This window comes from Microtus oregoni, unplaced genomic scaffold (assembly GCF_018167655.1).
Source record: "Microtus oregoni isolate MIOR12 unplaced genomic scaffold, Mior012 000005F_ref0000423, whole genome shotgun sequence".
Taxonomy (NCBI): domain Eukaryota; kingdom Metazoa; phylum Chordata; class Mammalia; order Rodentia; family Cricetidae; genus Microtus; species Microtus oregoni.
This window is the reverse complement of record NW_024543064.1, coordinates 45,729,507-45,753,249: the sequence shown is the minus strand read 5'-3', so window position 1 is coordinate 45,753,249 and position 23,743 is coordinate 45,729,507. Positions and strand designations below refer to the sequence as shown.

The following is a 23,743-nucleotide window of genomic DNA, read 5'->3' as shown; positions in this document are numbered from 1 at the left end:
GAATTCTTAGGATTTGCAGGAACACATGAATGGTTTAATTTCTAGAACTTGACTTTTGTTCTTGATGCATTTGTTTAGTGAACTGGAATATCTGTTATAGTCTTTGAGTGTTTATAGGTTCTCTTTGCTTTGCTGTGTAGGATAGAACCCAAGGGTCTCATGAACGTAGAGGAATGTAGGAACTTTATGTGTCACTGAAAATATCCCAAAATAGGTGAAGTAACAAACTTATAATTTTCCTTGTCTTAATTTTTTAATAATTGGGGTTTATTTTTTAAAGAACAGTTAATTTTGGAAAATAAGTTTGGTTAAAAATGTTTTTATTTCTGTATAGACTTAATAGGTTTTTTTTTATGATGTATGCAGTAAAGAAATTGCATACTGAACTACAGTGCTTTTGAATAAGAAAAACTGAGAACAGTATGCATTGACTTGGTAACTATGGGGGAATTGAAGCTAGCTCCACACAGAAATTTAAGCATTCTGCTTGTAGATTTACGTTGTTCTTTCCTATTTCAGGGAATGATCTTGACATTTTTTCCAGAAAAATACTTGATTTGTAACTGTAAGTGGCATTAAATACAATTGTAATATGTAATAGTTGGGGTTTTAATATACTGATCTGGCCATCTCTTGAGTTTATAATAGAAAGTATATGTTTAGTGGTTCTTCAATTGTGGACACGTGAAACTGTATTTCGTGTACACAGAAGGATTAGTATATGTTCTCCTTCTTAGTTCTTTTCGATAGTATCTCCCAGTGCTTATCATTTCTTATGATTCCTTACATGGGCTTACTAAAGGAGGCTCTCCTGTTACACGAAAAGGAAGGAAATTACAGAGTAGTCACAGTTCTATAAAGTCAGTGAGAGAGAAAAAATAAGAGGAAGGAATAGTTAGTTGATCCTTAGGGCTTTATAAGGAATGTGGTGCAGGGACCTTTGTGAACAAAGAATTTTGTTATTTACTTCAGAGTATGTAAACATACAGGGCTCCACCCCCATACCCCCATTTTTCCAGACAGGGTTTCTCTGTAGCTTTGGAGCCTGTCCTGGAATTCCCTCTGTAGACCAGACTGGCCTTAAACTCACAGAGATCTGTCTGTCTCTGCCTCCCAAGTGTTGGGATTAAAGGTCACCACTGCCTGACCATACAGGGATTCTTAAGGGGAAAAAACAGCCACGTACAATTTAAGATCTATTTTTTTTCACCTGAGCCTTTCTTCTATAACAAAATATTTAAATAGACTTGCTTGATGTATTAGTTTAAATATTTCCAATAATGATACATTTATTTACTATTATATCCATCCATTTCTCAACATAGTCCTTGTTTAGCATTATTTGAGATTGCTTGGATTTTGGTTTGTGGTTTGTTTTTTAAGGAAACTGGATTGTGTTGTTTATCTTCAGTGTTAGTTTCTCCTAACAGCAGTGAATTTAAACTGTAAACAGTTCTCTATAGTGGTGATGTTTTATTTTCTTTGCTTATTATTTATTTCTCAAAGCTGTCCAGAATAGTCGGGAACTCCAGTGCTGCATGAAAGTCTTGAAATGTTTCATTTGTGTGGACTAAGTCAACACACTTGATAACCTAGGTGGGGGAATAACGGATGTGAATTCATTTAAAGTTATGTTGGTGAAACTAATCTATTTCCCATATAATTTAGATGCATACACTGCCAGTGAAGCATAGTCTGTCTTCATAGAAATAAATCGCCATGTAAAAATTTCTTGCTTGATGTTCAGAACAAATCTCATGTTTTTAAAGGATTAACAAATGGCCCCAGAATTCATACCAGAGACTAAACTTGCTTGGATTTTTCTATGGCTATGTAATTGTTAAAGTGTGTGTGTGTGTGTTTCTAAAGCAGCTTTATGTCTATTGAGCTTGCCTTTTCCTATAGTCATGTTTTTTTTTTAAAAAAAAATCAAGTCAGAAGACAATATTAAGCTTACCTATCTTTAACTGCATTTGGGGTAATTCGTAATGAAAGTAAGCCTAGGTTTTAAAGGAACTTAAAGAAATTGAAGGCTTTTCACCATAGAGAAAATGAAACTGATCAGCACTTATGCACTTTGTCCTACATAACATAATTAGTTTGTGTAGCTCAGTCAAGTCCCAGACTTGTGCGTTCCTGGTAGAATTAATGCCATTCTACCTTGGGAAATATTGCTGCTGTAGTAAATTTCCTAATTTCAGTCTCAGGTAGTCTGGAGACTAACAGCATTTCTGAGAGTAAAGACGGGTTGAACTGATCCACATGTGTATGGGAGAGGGTGGAGTGGGGAGCCTTTGACACGGTGTGCCTGCAGTATGCATATGCATCCTGGAATAGTAATGGCAGCATGTAAGAAATGATGATAGAATTGGTTTGAGGGGGGAAGTCATTTCTTTTTACTGAAGATCTAGTAAATACTTTGGACACATTAATTTTTGTGAAAAAAAATAGTATTCTAGTTTGTTTTTTTTCCCCCTAGAGTTTGTCTTGACTCTCACAAATTAGGGTTTTCTGTTTTAGAGAGGTGCTAACAAGAATTGAAGGCAGTGAGGCACTGAGGTTAGAACAGCGACTTAACCAGCTATCGAGCATGGTGGTGTACAAGAGCAGTTTAACAGCTGCGTTTACTTCAGCCTGCTTTTTCCTTTGTCTTCTGCCTAGTTAGTTTTCTCTCCCACATAACATGTATATACCAAAAATTAAACTAACTTTTAAGGATTATAATTAAGAAATAGTAAAAAAAAAAAAAACCAAAAACACACTAGGTTTTTTGTTTTCTTTTTCTTTTTTCTTTTTTTTAGGTTTTTAAGACAGGGTTTCTCTGTGTAGCCCTGGCTGGCCTTGAACTCTGGTCCGCAGATCTGCCTTCCTCTATCTGCCAAGTGTTAGTTTTAAACAGCACTAGTGTTTTGTTTTCAGAAATTAAGAGATTTATGGTCCTCATTTTCTCTTTAAAAAATGAATAATATGTGAAAACAATTGAAAATTCCAGCAATACAGAAAACCATAAAATGGGAAAACCCTCTGCTTACCGACTCATTCTCTGAATATAGGTGTTATTATTTTTATTAAACTCTGTTTCTTAGTCTTCTTATAACTGAAACATACAGTCTGTTTCATCGTTATGTTACAGACTCGTGGTATTGTTTCTTGGAAGACGCATGTATCATTTCTAAAATTTCCATCTAACTCTTCTCTTTAAACAAGCTACAATAATAAATAACACACATACATATTGATATACACCTATATGTGTAATAGTAGGCTATGTTGATGTTGGTTAAAGATCTGAATTGTTGAAGTCATTCATATTTTTAACAATACTGTGAGTATTTTAAGAATATTTTATTCCTCTAACTTTCTGTTTATGTTCATAAAAATAGATATTGTTAAAAAATAAGTGCTTGATTTACTTGTAGTTTTGTTTCACCTTTCTCCTTTTTTCTAACTGACTGTAATATTAAAAGGTAAAATATCCAAGCTCCTTTGGAGTAGATTGTTAAGTCAAGACTAGTTCCTAAAGAAACATAACTATTCAACAAGAAAAATAATCAGTTTGTTTTTCTATTTGAGGCATGGTTTGAGTTGGTAAGAAAGATTTTAGGAATAGAGAGTAGCGAGGAAGGACGGAAAAGAGAGGTTTGTCTTTGTCTTAGCGTGTGAGGTGTAGTGGAGCCTTGAGTGAGAGGCTTCTTCAGCCGTCTTCATCCCGCCACGAAACCTTCATCTTTTCAGTGCACAGCCTGAGTTTGCTATTGTGTGAAACAAATGCAAAGAGTAGGTGTTGATACTACATATATGATTAAAATAAAGTAACTCCATTTGAGAGTTGTAGCACTGTAAATAGAAATTGTGTTCTTGTGTGTCTATAAAAATGCTTTCATTCTATATTGAAACTCCTGTATGGTGATAATAAACACAACTTGATCTTGAATTTTATTTTTGTCATTTGAATAAAAGTAGTAGTCACAGTAAGAACTTTTAAAATGCTTGTTTCCAGTGGATAATCTTGATTTGATTGGATGCAATTAAGTTACAATAAACTAATCTCATCCTTTCCTCCTAAACTGATAAAATTTTATTTGTGACATAAACCACTAAAAATAGACACTTAGCATGTCCTGTCCCGCTCCAGCTTGTGAATGTTACCTTCCATCTAGCTCAGCATGTCTAACAGGATATTAGCTCTCTTTGAACATTGAGCAATGTGTTCAGAGGAGTGCCTCTGCTTAACAATGCTGCCAGTCCTCTAAACACAGGCTTCTTACGGAATAGTAAGTATTTGGGGCCTTTTTAGAACTTCAAGCTGGCAACTATTTGCTGCTAATACTCACCAGTGTTGTATTGTTATTTACTGCTGGTGAAAGGCCTGTCATAAACTGAAGTACACAGCTTCCATATTCAGTATCCTATTATTGATAATAGCTAATGCCTTTAAACTTGTTCCTGTCCAGAGTAGTTATTTTCAGTCAAAAGATGCCCTCCCCCATTTTTTAAACACAGGGTCTTACTATGTATTTCTGGCTGGTCATAGCACTCACTCCGTAGACCAGACCAGCCTCAGCTCTTCCTGCCTCCCGAGTACTAGGATTAAAAGTGTGCCAACAAACTTTCAGAAAACTTTTTCTTCTTTAATCAGAAGACTATGAAACATTGTGATGTTAAAAAAAAAAAACAGTTATGTTCAGGAACTGTTTCTCTTTGAGTCCTAATCCATAAGAAATTGTGATTGTTGTTTATGTCATGTATATTTGCTTCAGACCTTTACTTAAAAAGGAAAAGGAGTATCATGAAGCTTGTCTGTAGTACTTATCAACTTGGCAACAAATGAAGTCATTGAATGATGTAATTGTCCAAAGGTTAGACTTACAGTTGGAATTACGATTTTAAAATGTTGATTTGCTGGATAATAGCTATAGTGTCTACCTACACCCATTTCACGTCAGAACTGTGTGTTCTGCCCTTTTTATGGTTATAGTATTATTTCCATGGCATCCTACTGTCCAACTTCTCATCAGAGAAACCAACTAAACAATTCTATTAACTGTTCTGGCATGATAACTTTAAAATAATGGTGGTATGGTATAGGAAATAGATAATACTATGTGTAGTCGGAGGCTGCTTGTTCGTTCCCGGCTGCCCAGACCTGAAATAATCACACAGAAATTGTATTAATTAAACATTTCTTGGCTAGTCACTTAGGCTGTTGCTAGCTAGTTCTCATATCTTAAGTGAACCCATTTCTATCATTTTGTATTTTACCACAAGGCTTGTGGTTTACCTCCGTACTGGTGCGAGGGTGGCTTTCTCCTCCAGTGGCTGCTGTGTTCCTGACTCTGTTTTTTGTTTTCTGGGGTTTTTTTTTTTGGGGGGTGTTTGGTTTTTGGTTTGTTTTTTGTTGTTGTTTGTTTGTTTTTTGTTTTTTTTTTTGTGGTGGTGGTATTGTTAGAAAACCATGCTGAAGGGATAAACTGTTCTCTTACTAAAATTTAGAGGTAGAAATTGAACCACTGAAAAAGTGTGCTTCAAAGGAAGCCAACATAGGTCACTACTGGAATCTGGAACGCTGCCCTTAGAACAGTACCATGATGTAGGCAAGTTTCAAAATGGAATATAAATGCCTCGTAGAGATCTGTCTTAGAGTCCATGGCTTTGAAAATCAACCACATTCTCCCCCCCCCCCCATTTTTAATTGTCTTACTTCTTGGCCCTGTTGTGTTTAGCAGGAGAAATAATCTTAGAGTATGCTTTTCTTTTGTTAGTGACTTTTTTCTTCTCAGAACATCCGTGGTTAGCTCTGGCTGAACTGGCATTTTAAGTTCTCCCAAGTTACTGAATTTGTCTAGAAGGAATTTATGTTTGAAGATGACTTGTTACAATTGTAAATTAGCTGAATTGAGATAAAAACAACCACACTGTCAAGTGGCAATATTAGTAAAAGTAGTTGCTACCAATTTTATCTTTATATTTTTCCATTTATGGTTGTCAATGAGTGGTACAGTGATACCTGTAAGTTCTGCACTTAGTTGGGATGCTGAGGCAGGAGATGATGAGATCAAAGCCATCCTGGATTTTAGAAAGATCTTGTTCTTCTAGAGGGTGAGGTGGGGGATATAGCTGTTGGTAGAATACTTGCCTAGCGTGTACTTGTTTGAAGCTCTGGGTTCAGTCCCTAGTATTGTGGTTGGGGGAATGTAATTGTTTCTATCTCTTGTTTCACAATTTGGTTTTTGTTTTGTTTTGGGGCTTTAAAAAACCACTGGTAACAAATTTTGTATATGGTTATTTCAATATAAGTGAGATAAGAACTATTTCTGGAGATTTTAAGATCTAAAACTATACCTCTCTTGTCTTGTTTTTAAGGACTGTATTTGTTTTTAAAATCAGAATTAATTTCATATTACTATTTTTGCTTCTAAATCCAAGAGGGTTTTAGATTTTTCTTTGGGCTTTAGCATAATAGAAGGGAAAGATTATATAAAAAAATTTGTTTTGTGTTAGACATTAGAACTTGTTGTAAGTTTTTGGTGTCACTAGTCATTGAATGCTTCTTAAAATGCTTATGAAGGTACATTACACAAAATGTTAATTTATTTTCTTTTCCCTTTAGCCATCTGTTGAGTCTTCAAGTCCAGGTAAGTATTTTTTGTGCTTTTATAATCCTATTTGACTGTTTGTCCTATTAGTCGGCATAAATGCTAGAGGAGCTAGACTGGCATCTGACTTGCTTTTCTTCTGAACGCTTCTATTTTTGGGGAAAAAGAAATGGATGAAATGTTTGACTGCCCCTGAAAGCCCAGGTGAGGCTGCTGCATTCCTTCCTAACTGTCTGGGCTTTCTTTCTCCTCTCCTCTTTGTCCCTCTTTCCTCTTGTTTCTCTTCTACTCTTCTCAATTGCTTTATGTATTTCTTATAGTTTTAAATTGTTGTTTAATTGAAAACGTATATGAAATAATGCTTTTGAAAACGAGTAAGCTTACAGATACTCAGAACATTTTATTTGATAAAAAATTGTTAATATATTTACCAGTGAAGGACATAGTAAAATAAGTCAACCATTCAGCAGGGGAGTAGGCATCAGAAACAAAAGGAATTTATTTGTAGATTGATTTGAGTAGGATAGGTTGTATATACTCTTAACTGTTCATCCTGCATTTTTATATTTTTTCTTCAATACTGCACATAATTTTTTGTTCCTCGGGAATCCTCTAAGGTTTGTTTTGTTTGGAAATATCTCACACATTGAATATTTAGCAAAGTTTAGCATCACATTGCTGGATTTTGCTTATTGAAACTATTGCCATTTATATTGTAATTTTATTTTGGGGGGTTTCATTTTTTTTGTGGGATGGTCCTTCTCCACCCCACCCCCTTCTCCCTGGAAAGAGTTTCTCTGTGCAGCCCTGCATGTCTTGGACTTGCTTTGTAGACCAGGCTGGTCAGGGATCCACCTGCTTCTGCTTCCCAAGTGCTGGTTAAATGCACCACCACCTAGCTTGTACTGTAAATTTTTTTTGTGTGTGTGATTAACATGAATAGTCTTTTTTAATAATCCAGGAAGCTTTCCGTGGACATAACTTGTTCTGTTCTAGAGATTGGATTAAAGTACTAGATAACTTGAGTATTGACTTTACAGTTACTCTTATCAGTTAAAGAGAGTTTGTCTTCTTTTTCCAGTATGCCAAAGTATATTGGTCTTTGTAACTTTTTTCTTTTAACTTTGTGGTTTATAAATTATTTCAGGATAGTAGGAGTTAGCAGTTACATGAAATCACAAAAGTGTAATCACTGTATTGTTTATAGGGTATAGAAATATTTCCAGTATTTTTTTTCTTTGAAAACTTCAGAAATAAATTTGCAGAAAAAAAGAAAATGGATTCCTTGTGTTTTTGCGTGTAAGGTTGCACATTCACTAAGCTTTAGAGTTTCTTTCAAGGCATTCATCAATAAGTATATAAATATCAGGGCCTGTGGCAGAAGGAGCATTTGTTGCTATGCAGTTATAGAGAGTTACTAAAGTTGATAGAATTAAGGATAAAGGACTCATGTAAAAAAATACTGTTTAACTGTCAAAGGCTGCACTTCATAGCTAGCAGTCATAGTCACATAACTTTGCTAAATGACTCATCTATAGACTCAGTCAGCATCATCCAATGTGCAGGCACAGTACAAAACCCTTATATGTGAGAGGGAGGTTTTTTAAGTGACTAACTAGGTATACATGATACATTATAGTCTAAAGTTATCTTTGTTCCTTTAAAAAAGATGATCCAAAAGTAGATGACAGAGTAGTGATTATCTTAACTCCCTAGCAAGATACTTAACTTTTACAAAGCAAAAAGATGTACTTGTTATTGAGCTTCCCCTCCAGGAAACGGTCCTAATAATGGGTCTACAATCTGGCAGACAGTAATGTGATGGTTACTTTCTACTTTTGCAAATAAGGTAGTAAGAACCCATATAAAACAAACACTAGTTTAAGGCAAGAAAATAGTTGAAATTGCAAGTCTATATGTGGCAAAGGAGTTGGAATTAGAAGAGCAGCTCCTTTACGCTTTGGTATTTAATGTAGTGGGGGAGTGAGATGACAGGTCTTTAAGTAGAACTATCTGCAAATGATGGCCAAAAACTAAAAGATCTCGGGTAAGTAATATGACATTCATGATTTGGTGCTGTGTGCAGTAAGTTTGGAAGTGTTTAAGTGGATAAGAGTATAACGATGAGTAGTTAAAATTTAGCAGAATTATTTTTGGCAATACCTATACTCAATAAGAACTATGTTAGGTTTAATAATGTTCAAAGAGAGGGATGGTGATAAAATCTTTTTGTTGTATGTATGGATGTTTTGCTTGTGTGTATGTATATACTGTACACATGCTTGGAGCTTATGGAGCTCAGAAGAAGAATCCCCTAGAGCTTAAGTTAAAGGGGTTGGGAGCTACCAGGTGAGTGTTCGAAACTGAACCCAGCTCCTCTGCAAGAGTAACTCGTCCTCTTAACCCTGAGCCCTCTCTCTAGCTCCAGTAATACAGGATATTTGTTTATGTTTTTGAGTTGTTCCGTCTACAAACATCAGTAAAAGTGTAGCATAGTTTGTGAGACTCCTTCACTGTTGACTGTTAAGTGTCTCATAAGAAAAGTTTCAGGAAACTAAAGGGATGATAAAACTAAAAATCCAAGTTAATGGTCCTTATCTGTGTCCTCACGGGAACCCTCCTGCCCAGTAGTTCAACTGCTACTGTAACACCAGTAAATTAGGATAGTCTGTTATAAAAAATTAAGACAGGATGCTTTTCTATTTTTTATATAAATCATTTTGAAACTTGCATAATTATTATTACTCTTTTTCACTAAAATCTAGTATAAAATAGATTATATTTGGTGTTTATATTTCTTTAATATCATTTTTAAATACTTCTCAAACAGAATTTTGTCTTTCAGGTGTTTTGCCACCTATCAGGGCTTGCACATATTTTAGTAAACTCAGGCTCTCCATAAGTGTTCTTTGAGACAAGATACTTAGAGGACTTTTAAGAAGTTTGGAGCACAAGATTTGAAATTACAGTTAGGACTCCGTTCCATCTTTGCTGTATTTAGAACTGGTACTTACGTCCTTAAGCCTTGACTCTTTCTCTTCCCTCCCCCTTTTAATGGAGTGATAATACTTCATACCACTGCGTGAGGATTGAAATAATGTTTGTCAAATGATCGAGCTTATTATTTGGCACACATTTAAAAGGGGGATTCTTCTGAATATTGTGGAAATTGACTAAAGAACCTGAATCATCGGTATGCCCTGGTTTCTTTATTTTACCCACTGATTCTCTTACATAGTTTGAAATAAGGGGATTGTTAGTGCAACCCTTACAATAAACTGATATTTTTTTTAAAGTAGTTTTTTCAATGTTAAATGACATACTTGTCTATAAGTAAGCAGTGCTTTTACAAACTGAAGTGTTGGTTTGGCAGTAATCAAAACGTGGGAAATATCTACAGAACACCCACATTCCTAGCTTTTGCATTCTGTTTGATGGTAACCCTATTGAATCTAGTAATATCCCCCCAACCGAGGCTAAATATTGATTAGGATACATCAGTTCCTTTGAGTTTCTTGTATTGCCTTTGATAAAAAATTTATATATCTTCTTAATACATTTTACTCCTATTACCCCTGAGCTATTTCAGATTAGCTATATAAGTTGAAGATAATTGCTCAAACATTAGAATATTTTTTTAAAGCAGTGCCGATAGTACACGTATATTTTCACTAGATGGGCGAGTGTTGTTTAACAGCAAATGTACATTCTGATAAATTCAGGTGGCTGAGCAAGTATCATAGAGCATAGCATACCTCTGCAAACTTACCACATGCCTGTATGGTGTAGCCTCTGTAATATATACAGCCTGTCATTGACCTAAAAAAATCACTCTGTGGTATATGACTGTTCAGACTATGAGGTACCAGAGAGACTCTCAAGCATTAATTGGGTGCTTAAAAATTGTTTTTCCCCCTCCACAAAAAAAGACCACTTTTACTTAACAAAGCTCTTTTTTTTTCCCCTTATAACTTGAGTTTCCTGTTCAGAAGATTACAGCAAAATTTTTAAGTTACAAATATTCTACCCCCGTTTCACAGTGTAACTGATCATATAGAAGTGAGCCATGGCAAACAGTTCCTTGCAAGAGCTTTGGGAGTGGGGATGAGTAAAGATAGTAATTTTCTAAAGCAAAACATTTATTGTGTCTATCTTTTTCCTGGTCCTTTTAAACATACATTCAGCCTCAAATAAGCAATGCATATATACTAAAATAACATTGATAAGATGCACTTAATTTGGTTTACCATACGTCTGGAAATGTTCTTTATAGGAGGCTCAGCAACATCAGAGGACCATGAGTTTGATCCATCAGCTGACATGCTGGTTCATGATTTTGATGATGAGCGCACATTAGAAGAAGAAGAAATGATGGAAGGAGAGACAAACTTCAGTTCTGAAATAGAGGATCTTACAAGGGTAATTGACCGATACTAGCGGTGAAGTGGTGTAGCATGTGGAGAGGGGGACACTGGAGACTTTGGTGCTCTGTCAATGCTGGAAAATTTAAATACCCAAACCATAGGTGGGGTATATAACATTTGAAATTGAGGCTAAACAGATTATTGTGTAAAATAATGGAATTCAGTAGTAATTTTTGGTAAAGCATCTTATCTTTCAGAAATGGGACATGAAAGGATTTTAAATTTTCTCTTGGGGAAACCCCCCTCTACTCCCCTAGTTACTGCATTTTTTATTTACCCTCTTCAAAGCCTGAATGTCCTAAATGTCATCATTTTCTTTGTGATTAAAGTTCTAGATTGTGTCTGCCTCTTGCTATCAGGGTTACCTTTGACCTTTCTATACTCATTGATCCTTCTCGTTCTTGGGAACTTTTTTCATTGGTATTGAACAGAGCTTAGCATTCTTGATCCCCAGTCTACTTTTCCCTGTACTCGTTTTCTCTTCAGTGTCCTCTGCACATTCTTTACCCAGACTTCTAAGTGTTTGTTCTTGGTTATCGCTGCCAGACCTCCTGTTCTCTTCTTGCTTACTATAAAGGTCAGCTACATCAAAATGTGCTCTAGACTTAATGAGTAAAGCCAGTCTCCCAGAGGTGGGCTCCCAGTCTGTATCTTCACTAAGCAGGGTTGAACCACCTGCCTACCAACTCTGAAAACTGCCAAGCTGTGTGTTCTAATCTATTTCATGGTCTCTGCTCAGTTTTTCTTAGTTCATATTTCTGATTGATCTCTTTCATCTCATTCTCCAACTTGACATTTTCCTTAAACATTTTGGCAACTATCTCTAAAATTGTGAACACTCAAAACAATACTTAATATTCCTTCCTTACATGTTTCTTCTCTGTTTATAAAAATTGTCACTTTAAATTATTTACATTGTTGCCTAAGTCTGAACCAGGGAGAGTGTTACTGTGTTACAAATATTGAGTTTCTACATAAGCCTGTTATTGCTCACCACTGAAATATCTCTTAACTAGTTCTTGTTCCATATCTACCTCAGTAAGTATTTTTTTTCTATTCTAGACTATTAGACCACTTCCTATTTGGTTTCCCCATTTCATGTTTTACTGTATTTCTTCTAATATATTCCCATGCAGCATCTATAATGACCATTCTAAAGTCCAAACCCTTTTATTTCAACCTCGGATATAACTCCTAAAGAAATCTAGACTCTTGGGGGCTGGAGAGATGGCTCAGAGGTTAAGAGCATTGCCTGCTCTTCCAAAGGTCCTGAGTTCAATTCCCAGCAACCACATGGTGGCTCATAACCATCTGTAATGGGGTCTGGTTCCCTCTTCTGGCCTGAAGGCATACACACAGGCAGAATATTGTATACATAATAAATAAATAAATAAATTTAAAAAAAAAAAGAAATCTAGACTCTTTAATCTTGCTGCAAGACCAACTGCTTGATAGGACCTTTTCCATTTACCACGAAAAGCCTGTTAGACACTGTGCCTTACCAACTGCCTTTGTTCTTGGATTAGCTAGTTTGTTCCTGCTTTGAGGTGTATTTGGCAATCTGGGATTCGCTGCTGCCTTCTCTAGATTTAGTGTTGCCATTTATATATGCTAATTAGTTTTTAAAAAAATAAACAAAAATGCTATATCTGATTTGGTATGGTTTAGTTTTATTTCCCTATCACAGTTCATGTGCATTTGTATATATGTATATATAATAATACCTATAACATTCATTAATTTCTTAAAGGGATCTAGTATTCTCTAATAAAACTTACGTGTATGACCTGATTAGCTCCATGATAAAGGAAATATGAAAGACACAGTGCTGTGTTTATAGAGAAAATAAATGTTATTATTCTTTTATAGTAATTATCTGTGTTTCAGAATTTAGTTAGGGATTTGAAAGAGCCCTGATACTATTTAGTTCAATATTTCTCGGGTCCTGTTTGGGATCCCTTAACTACTAAAACTAGCATTATCCACAGTGCCTTAGCAAATTTTTTTAACTTTGACCAGAGAACTGATTTTTTTTTTTTTTTTTTGAGAATTTATTTAGGCAGCAACATTGTATTTTGGTTTTCACAGCCTTTAAAAAAAAGTCCTTGTTATACTTGGGGTCAGAAACAGTTTTTTGAAGTAAGAAGCTAGTCAGTCATTGCTTACTTTTCTTTAGGGAATGGTAATTGAAAGTTGCAGAGATTAGAGAAAGGAAGAAAATAGTGTAACTAATGCTGTATGTCTTCATCTCAAGCAATCTTATACCCTCCCAGAATCTCCTCTGACTTTCCACATAGAGCAAAGTCTTAGGCTTCTGGATCTCCATATCTAAAACTTTTGGATCCTGAAAACTTTATAGGTATGAACCAAGGCCAGTTTAACTTACTGATTGCTCATCTGCTTTAAAGGAGCAAGACGGTGGTGAAGTTCATGGTGGTGCTTTTCATTTGGAGCTTTCATTGTCTGAAGTCTGTCTTGTTTGTTTTTATGTAATTGTGGACAATCATAAATTAATAATTTAACAAGTGCATTTCATTTTAGCCTCTGTTTGAGCTCTTTCAGATCAGAATCAACTGAATTAGCTCAAAGATAAATATTTAAATATTAGAATACTTGGAAAGTAGTTTTACTTTTATTCAACTTGAATTGTAAACTTTTTATTGCTATGGGCTTTAATATGTGCAGCTATTGCCATATTATCATTCTTTTTTCTCTCTTCCCTCTCTTTCTGTCCCTTTCCCCCTCTTTCCCCTCCCTCCCTTCATCTCTCTCACCCTCCCTTCCTCCCTTCCTCTCCCTCTCCCTCCCCTCCCCCCCTTCCCCAGAACTGGATTTACAGTTGTGAGCCATGTGGGTGCTGGGAATTGAGTCTGGAAACTGGGTTTTTTGGGAGAACATCAGTGCTCTTAACCACTGCGCTATCTTTCCAGCCCCATATAAGTCTTACATTTAAATATTTTGATACAGTTAGATGAATTAATTAGAATTTACTGTGGAATACTAATAAGGATGTTAAAGTCATGCACACAGTTTATGAAGTTATGTGTTTGCTGTGAATTACCAGTACTGAAATCTAACCCTTTTCCATTGCTCTGTTAAAACTCACAAGACCAACCATGGGCACAGTTGTAGCACTACATTCAGAAGAAACATTAGTATCAACTACATCTATATATATTTCAATGCATTGTAGAAGAAAAAGACTCTTACTAGTAATATCTTTTCTTAATACACACTGTAAAGCACTGAACACATTCCCAGGAAAGCACTACAACCTAGGTCTAGGGATTGAGGTGGCTCCTGAGAAAGCCTGCATTGACCTCTTGAGTGCTTACCCTTACCTTTTTGTAAAAGCTGTTTCCCAATTTCTTATTTTTGTCACTTCTCTGAATTCTCTTTCTAGAAAAATAAAATGTATGATGGGTTGAGTTTTTTTGTTTGTTTTTGTTTTGCAGCATATATGATTAAAAATGACAACATGACCACTTCTAGGTATGGTTGAGGGGATAGTTTTTATTGTAAATATGAGGGAAAGAACAGCCAGAGGCATCTGGAAGAGTTCACACTGAACATGAGCATGGCCAGCAGAAGAGACCTGTCCATGAGAGGAGAGAGAAGGGGAGATGTGAGAGAGGAAAGGAAAGAAGGGCAGAAAGGACCGGGAGCCAAGAGAAGAGGACCAAGAGAGTACTTGACTGAGATGTCTGGGTTATCTGGGAATCACAAACTGGGGGAAGGGAAAGCAACCCTCAGGCTTGAAGGGGCTTTAAGGTTGGTAGGGAATGAGAAGTACTTTGTATGCTAATAAGCACCATAGTTAGCCATTTGTTCTGAGCTTCTTTGGGACCTGATGGTATACATAGGCTGAATTATAAAAGAAACCCCAACATGGAAGTTGTAAAAGAAGTTTACTGACTTTATTTCTTTGTAGTTTGTCTTCTAGTCAATGACTAGCCCTAAGTGATTAGTTACCTTAGAAACTGTCTTTGATCTAGATATGGTCCCTGAGGACTTACCTCCTCTCTTCATGAGCCTGTATTGCTGAGTCATTTTGGTCCAGTAGATGATACGAAGAGTAAGCCATCCACCAAATGGCTCTGCTGTGAAAGCTTGCATCTGCCACATTCATGAGAGAAGAGTCATCTCTTCTGCAACCAGAATGTTGATGCTACTCTGATCTTTTTGTTTGTTTGTTTTTGTTTTTCCAGACAGGGTTTCTCTGTGGCTTTGGAGCCTGTCCTGGAACTAGCTCTCTAGACCAGGCTGGTCTCGAACTCACAGAGATCTGCCTGTCTCTGCCTCCCGAGTGCTGGGATTAAAGGCGTGCGCCACCATCGCCCGGCTTTCTTTTTTTTTTAATTAATTTATTAATTGAAGATTTCTGCCTCCTCCCCGCCACCGCCTCCCATTTCCCTTCCCCTCCCCCGATCAAGTCCCCCTCCCTCATCAGCTCGAAGAGCAATCAGGGTTCCCTGACCTGTGGGAAGTCCAAGGACCGCCCACCTCCATCCAGGTCTAGTAAGTTGAGCATCCAAACTGCCTAGGCTCCCCCAAAGCCAGTACGTGCAGTAGGATCAAAAACCCATTGCCATTGTTCTTGAGTTCTCAGTAGTCCTCATTGTCCACTATGTTCAGCAAGTCCGGTTTTATCCCATGCTTTTTAAAGACCCAGGCCAACTGGCCTTGGTGGGTTCCCGATAGAACATCCCCATTGTCTCAGTGTCTGGGTGCACCCCTCTCAGTCCTGAGTTCTTGCTCGTTCTCTCTCTCCTTCTGCTCCTGATTTGGACTTTGAGATTTCAGTCCGGTGCTCCAATGTGGGTCTCTGTCTCCTTTCATCGCCTGATGAAGGTTAATATTCAGGAGGATGCGTATATGTTTTTCTTTGGGTTTACCTTCTTATTTAGCTTCTCTAGGATGGCGAATTAGGGGCACAATGTCCTTTATTTATGGCTAGAAACCAAATATGAGTGAGTACATCCCATGTTCCTCTTTTTGGGTCTGGCTTACCTCACTCAGGATAGTGTTTTCTATTTCCATCCATTTGTATGCAAAATTCAAGAAGTCCTTGTTTTTTACTGCTGAGTAGTACTCTAATATGTATATATTCCACACTTTCTTCATCCATTCTTCCATTGAAGGGCATCTAGGTTGTTTCCAGGTTCTGGCTATTACAAACAATGCTGCTATGAACATAGTTGAGCATATACTTTTGTTGTATGATAGGGCCTCTCTTAGGTATATTCCCAAGAGTGGTATTGCTGGGTCCAGGGGTAGGTTGATCCCGAATTTCCTGAGAAACCGCCACACTGCTTTCCAGAGTGGTTGCACAAGTTTGCATTCCCACCAGCAATGGATGAGTGTACCCCTTTCTCCACAACCTCTCCAGCAAAGGCTATCATTGGTGTTTTTGATTTTAGCCATTCTGACAGGTGTAAGATGGTATCTTAAGGTTGTCTTGATTTGCATTTCCCTGATCACTAAGGAAGTTGAGCATGACCTTAAGTGTCTTTTGGCCATTTGAACTTCTTCTGTTGAGAATTCTCTGTTCAGCTCACTGCCCCATTTTATAATTGGGTTGATTAGCCTTTTACTGTCTAGTTTCTTCAGTTCTTTATATATTTTGGAGATCAGACCTTTGTCAGTTGCAGGGTTGGTGAAGATCTTCTCCCAGTAAGTGGGTTGCTTTTTTGTCTTCGTGAAGTGTCCTTTGCTTTACAGAAGCTTCTCAGTTTCAGGAGGTCCCATTTATTCAATGAGGCCCTTAATGTCTGTGCTGCTGGGATTATACGTAGGAAGTGGTCTCCTGTGCCCTTGTGTTGTAGAGTACTTCCCACTTTCTCTTCTATCAGGTTCAGTGTGTTCAGACTGATCTTGAGGTCTTTAATCCATTTGGACTTGAGTTTTGTGCATTTTGATAGATATGGATCTATTTTCATTCTTCCACAGATTGACATCCAGTTTTGCCAGCACAATTTGTTGAAGATGCTCTCTTTTATACTATTGTGTGTCAGTGTTTGATGACTTTATATCTTCCTCTCTTGACTTTAATCCAGAGACAGTGTTTGTCTTTTTTTTTTTTTTTGATTGTGTCTTGGTATTTTGCCTGCATGTGTGTCTTTATACCATGTGTGCCTGGTATCTGTGGAGGGAGGCCAAAAAAGGGTGTCAGATCCTGTGGAACTGCAGTTACAGACAGTTGTGAGCTTCTGTGTGGGTGTTTGGAACCAAATCCTGCTCTTCTGCAAGAACAGCAAGTATTCTTAACCACTGAACCATCTCTCCAGCTCTTGTTTGTCTTTTAAATAACCCGCTCTTTTAAAGTTCAGCCAATGTCCAGTTAGCTTACACAGATATGACTGCCCCACTTTTTATTATCGTGTTTATGCATCTTACTTCCCAAAGCACATTATAATGTACCTGTTTTTATTCACCTTGTGTCTGTCCTTATCCCTCTTAGTCTTATCTACTCAGCCCTTATCTCATCTTGCATCAGGATGGTGAACATTTAACCTGAGTCAGATTTTAAGGAAGAAAGTATATGTGATTAAATAAGCAAGCTAATGAGTTAGGTAACCTGGGTTCTTAATTTAACTTTACTATTCCATAAGCATATAACTTGATTAACATTGTTAAACTTCTATCCTTCCAAAGATAATATCAAGCGCTTGACACAATGTCTGGCACATTTTAAACTACTATATAAATCTTAGTTGTATCATTCCTGCAGTTCTCAAAGCTGCAGCACAGCTGTGAGCATGTGCTATATGCCCCATAGCTTTTGCTTCTGTCCTTTTTCTATATCCTTACTCCTAGATGGAGGATAAAATGCAGCTATTTCAGTACGATGTTTCAGTGTTAGTTGAATGATCCCTTAATACCTGGTAGAATATAGACTTTGGTAATGAAAACTAGAAATTCTCTAGACTAGTTGACGGGTAGACTCTCATTCACTTATGTCTACTGGCCAAGTTTTAATCATCCTTTAGTCTTTTTCTCTGAAATCACTATTGTTGATAACATTAGAATCTCTGAGAGTACAAAGACAGAACTGTGTCTGGAATCAACATAGTGAATTCACAGAGTATTGTGCATAGCATGGGATTAAGGGCAGGAAAAAATATCTATGATTTGAGGCTCAAATGATACCTTAATTTCTGATTGTGGTTTTTCAAGATAGGGTTTCTCTTTGGAACAACCCTAAAGCTCTCCGGAACTAACTCTTGTATCCAGGCTGGCCTCGAGCTCACAGAGATCCACCTACCTCTGCCTCCCACGTGCTCGGATTAAAGGCGTACTCCACCACTGCCCAGTTTTAATTTCTGATTTTTAAAATGATTTGGCTTCTTTTTTCAAATTAACTTTTCATCATGTTATTCCTACATTATGTGAGATACTCCCTGCATTTTTGTTTAGCTGATTCTGATGAAATACTAGAAATAAATTGAGAAACTTTTATTTATTACATTTTTGATTTTAATAAAGAAAGCCTGCCTAAAGATCAGAAGGGCAACGCTAAGCCACTACGGTCAGGCAGTGGTGGCACACACCTTTAATCCCAGGATTTGGGAGACAGAGGCAGATGGATCTCTGTGAGTTCAAGGCCACCCTGGGCTACACAAGATCAATGCAGAAACAACTCCAGGTCTTGGTGGCTTACTCCTTTAATCCCCATACTAGGGAGACACATGCCTTTAATTCCGGCACTAGAGAGAATATAAAATATGAGGAGCGAGGCTTAGTATGCTTAGTCTGTTTAGTTTGTGGTCACCCAGTCTTGGTAGAGGTGAGACTTCTCTTGCGACTTCACTGCTTTGCTTTTCTGGTTTTCAGTATGAACTCGATTATCTGACTCTGGGTTTTTATTATTAATAATTTTATTATTATTATGCTACAGGAAGCTGAATGTTTTTATCCATGTCTGCCTGGTACTAATGAGGAATTCCAGTTGCAGACCAAGGAGATTGTAGACAGCACTTTGAGCATTCTCAGTTTTGTTCTTGTGAGGTAAGGGAATGAGAGCATTACCTATGGCCAGATACTCCTGTTCCCTGTTAACCTAAATGTAGTAATAAGGGTGGTGGGGCTGCGTCCCCAGCACCCCAGCCGCCCGCACGGCTAGCTTTACCCGAAATAACAACACACAAACTGTATTCATTTAAACACTGCTTGGCCCTTTAGCTCTAGCACTTACAGGCTAATTCTCACATCCCGATCAACCCATCTCTAATAATCTGTGAGAACCGGTCTTACCGGGAAGATTCTAGCCTAGTCCATCCTGGGTTGGAGCTTCATCCCGGGAGGGGGGCATGGCATCTCTCTGAGGCGTCTGCCCCCGAGAGGAGAGCTGTGGAGTCTGACCTCACTTCCTCTTCCTCCCAGCATTTTGTTCTGTTTACTCCACCCACAGGGCCAAGCAGTTTCTTTATTGCTTAACCAGTGAAATCAACAGATTGATATATGACACTCCCACATCACCTAAACCCAGAGACCTAGCAAATCTGTAAACTCCTTGGTCTTTCTAAAAATGTCATTGGCCTGAGGGATAGTACAGTGTTAGGGGTGCACTTACTGTGTAAGAATAAGGATCGTAGTTTGTATTCCTGCACCCATGTAAAGAAACAGCCACTGTTTAGCTGGAGTGTCAGGAATAAGTTGAAGTGGGTCCCTTAATACCTGGTAATACCTGGTAGAACATAGACCATGATAATGTCATGTTCTCTGATATGGGTGACTGATAGACCCTAGTACAATAATATCATGATAGAGTAGGACCACCCAAAGGCCTCTGGCCTCTGGGCTCTGCATGCACCACACATCACTCTCACCCCCGCCCTCACACACAGATGAGGTCTACCAATCCGTTGTTAGGAATGCTGTGTCCCCCTCCCCCGCACGTGCACACAAGATATCAGAGATAGTCATTTAAGAAATTTAGTTAGCAGAAATTAAGTGTAAAAACAAAAAAACAGAATACCCACTATGTCTGTGATTAATCTGTTACTGATCTTTTCATAACTTACATCTTTTTGAAATATTGGTAGGGGGAAAAGTCTTCTCTTACTATGGAAAGCATGCCTGCTTTTTTTTCTTAACCATTTATCATTTGACTCCAGTGGCTGGCTTTCTCTGTGTGCTAGTTTTATCACTGGTTCTTCTAGTGGATTCTGTTTGTGAGGTATTGAGGAGGCCACTTTGTATTGTCTCTGCCCTTTCTGGTATTGGAAGTGTTACTAGATTTTTGAGAAATAATATTTTATGAAGTGACTTGCACTTCTTATCCGTGTTACATGAGGAAAAACAGTCCATGTTTTAACCACTCTTGTTTTTTCCAAGTGAAATTCCTTTTTATACAGTTAATGTCATCTATCCTTCTGTAAGCTAGCTGAGCTTCTTGTCATGTTAGTGAAAGATTTTTAATACAGTGTTTAAGCTTTATTTTCTCCCATTGGAAAGGCTGATTTGCTAATATCTTATTATACACCCATGAAATTAGTGTCCTTTGAGATTGTCTCATACTAATGTAAGAACATTTATTTGAATTTTTTTTTAAAATTGCAGATTAGAAGCCTGGCAGTGGTGGCACACACCTTGAATCCCAGCACTCAGGAGGCAGGTGGATCTGAGTTTGAGGCCAGCCTAGTCTACAGAGTGAATTCCAGGACAGGCAGGGCTACACAGAGAAACCCTACCTCAAAAACAAAAACCAAAAAAAACCAATAGAGATTAGAGATCCCTCATCTAAGACATTAGGTCAGAGACAGACTAGGGTAAGACCAGCATCCTATTCTTCAAGCTGACCTAATAAATAAGACAGATGATCAACAGTCAAGACTGTTGTTCAATATGTTGTAGAGTGGACCAAGTACTGTGGTCTAGTCAGAAAATGATTTCAAAATAGAGTATAGCGATTTAAATGAACTCTGTTAAATTGCCACTTAACACTCATCCATTATCCCAAAAAATGAACTAAAAATGAAGCGAGCTGTTTATGAATTCTTACAGCTGATAAGAATAATAGTTGCAAACTGCCATGTTAGTGGGGTTTTTTTTTCCATTTTGACTCATAACTTTAGTGGCCCTTACTCATTAACTTCAGTTGCTGAACCTGTTACTTATTTGGTATGCCTATTGGGTTTAAGGAAAATTACATGAGCTGGAATTAGAAGGTCCAGGGGTCAAAGTTTTTAAAACAGCACGTGCCGTGTCTCTGCTTTGCTTCCTTAATACGAAAATAAAAGCAGATATCACCATCTGATATTGTTCAAGATGTGAGGAGATTGTGTGTTTCTGAATGCTCTCACTCTTAGAGAACATGAAATCAAAAGTACCCAGCTCAGATGCTTGACCATCAGGAGATGCTGTGGGGAGGCTACTGTGTGTGGAAATAGCCCTTTTTCTATCCTTACTGTTTCTGGGTCTTGGTATCAAAGTTCTGTTCTTTTTGAGTACTGACTCTTAGTCTTAAATTTCAGTGTCCTTGGTACACTTCAGATTTCTGTGGACCAATTCTTTAAATACCTCAAATATGGTTTTGGTTATTTATACTTTAAAAATAACACAGCATGGCTGTCAATTAAGTGTCTCAGCTAACATGGTGATGCCTTGCTGGATATAGCCATTGTTTGTCAAACTATAGAGTCTACAGATTACTTCAGAACTGAACTGTCTTCTAAAGTAGGGTAACAAGTTGATTTACAATGTGTAGTACAAGTATCAAATGTCATTTTCTTCCTATGAGGTATTTATAGATTATTAATTACTAGATTTTTTTTTCCTTTTAAAAAAAGTTATATGCATGTGTGTGTCTGTTGGGTGTGTGCCTGTGGGTGCAGGTGCCCAAGAAGGGCAGAGGTGTCACATCCCCTGTAACTGGAGTTATAGGTATTGTGAGCTACCCACATAGACTCTGAGAGAGGGGCAATAAACTTTGTGTTATCAACTTACATTACACATTCCATTGTATATGCAAAAATATGTTTGATATGTGAGTTAGACTTCTGTTGATCAGTATAGCACATAATGATGGAAAACAATAAAATACATTGTTCTATTTAAAGAGCACCATTTTTGTAGATTCTGAATTGACATGTTTTTCCTCAGAATATATATGTATATTTGTTTGTATGTATAATATGTTGAGATAAATTGGGTTAAACTTTGATTTTTTTTATAATTAGAATTTCATTATTTCTAATGCTTGACATCACTTGATTAGTGGTTGCCTTCTGCAGAAAATGGTCTTATTTTCCCAAGTAAGGCTATTTCTTCATTTTATTCATAGTGGATATGTCTTTTGGAGGAACTGAAGAAGGTTTGGCTAAAGCCTCATACACTAATAAAATCATTGGCCTTTAGATTCAGATGATGAAAATCTGATTGTATAGTAGTGTAACTTGTGTAATTTTGAAAAAGAAAATTCTTTAATGTCTGTGCCCATGTTTCTCATCTATGTGATGGGATTATTAATACAATAGTTCTCTAGACAATCAATGCAGATGTTATTTTATATGTAAATTGAAGATTACTTTAGAAAAATATAGATGACTTTGTAATCTAGTATCATTCTTTGTGTAATTGCTGTTGTTCCTGCAGTGTTCTGAGTAGGGAATTTAATCTTCCTTTCTGGGTTTTTTGAATTATATGACATGCTCTTTTCTAATTATTCTCCCTTTTTTGTTCATTTTATTTTATTTATTGTTTTCTAATTCTCTTTGCCTCAAATTATTTATGGTACTATTTGTAATAATCCATATATAAAGGCTAACTGTGGTATGTAGATTTGAATTATTGTAAAAATTGTGATTGATTTCAGGCTATTAAATATATGAACAAGTTAAAGTTGGTCAGTTTATAGGAATAAAAGATTGGCATTTCAGTTCTTATAGTTTGAAAATGCTAAACATATTAGACACAAAACCACACAATGCTCCAAAGAAAAAAGAAGTGTTAATTTACAGATTTGTGGATTAAAACATGAAAATATGAAATCATTGATTTCAAAAATTGACTTCTTTTGGTGTACTCAGGAAGGCGACATGCCAATCCACGAGCTTCTCAGCCTCTATGGTTATGACAGCACTGTTCGCTTACCTGAAGAAGATGAGGAGGAAGAGGAAGAGGAGGAGGAAGGTGAAGATGATGAAGATGCTGATAATGATGACAACAGTGGCTGTAGTGGGGAAAATAAAGTAAGTTAGTGCTAGCTCATTGTTTTTTTATCTTATATGTAGAACATTTTTGGTCCAAAATCCCTGTTGTATTTGTGAAACCACAAATAGTAAGTACTAAGCTCTAAATATAAGTTGTACAGTAAGATTAAATTTCAAAAATAAAAATATAGAAATGTGTGATATGAAAATTGAAAATCCCTTGTAATTCACTCCAGTGAGATAATTTTGCTCTATGTCATTCTAGATTTCTTTTAGCTTTTTCTAAATTGTACAAACTTGAAAAAAAATGCTGTTACTTTTAAATAATAATATATTGTTTGGCAGTTCTATGTTCATTTTTTAAAATTATTAGATACAAGAGGACCATACTGCTTTCTTAATTTTGCACCCAGTATAACTCAATGCCTTTACCAAAACTCGCACTGCTAAGTACCCTTTACTAAACTCTAAGTGACGTTCTAAGGTTTCACCCTAGTTCCAAGTGCTAACCCAGGAAATCACATTGTGTTTGGTGGGTGTATTATGATCTTATAGTTACCTTTAAAACACA

At 36.9% G+C, this 23,743-nt stretch overlaps 1 protein-coding gene across 9 annotated transcripts in view; it reads left to right on the top strand.

The window, feature by feature from the left end:
- The window catches only part of Mier1 (MIER1 transcriptional regulator), a 53,210-nt gene that overhangs the window by 7,583 nt on the left and 21,884 nt on the right, over positions 1-23,743 (top strand). For 6 of the 9 annotated variants that reach the window (XM_041652910.1, XM_041652912.1, XM_041652916.1 and 3 more), the window contains 3 exons: positions 6,611-6,635; positions 10,870-11,015; positions 23,050-23,211. In XM_041652910.1, the coding sequence (XP_041508844.1) occupies positions 6,611-6,635; positions 10,870-11,015; positions 23,050-23,211 (333 nt within the window). Of the gene's footprint in view, positions 1-6,610; positions 6,636-6,763; positions 6,801-10,869; positions 11,016-23,049; positions 23,212-23,743 lie in introns of all 9 variants that reach the window. The other 3 variants (XM_041652909.1, XM_041652908.1, XM_041652911.1) reach the window with 1 other exon arrangement.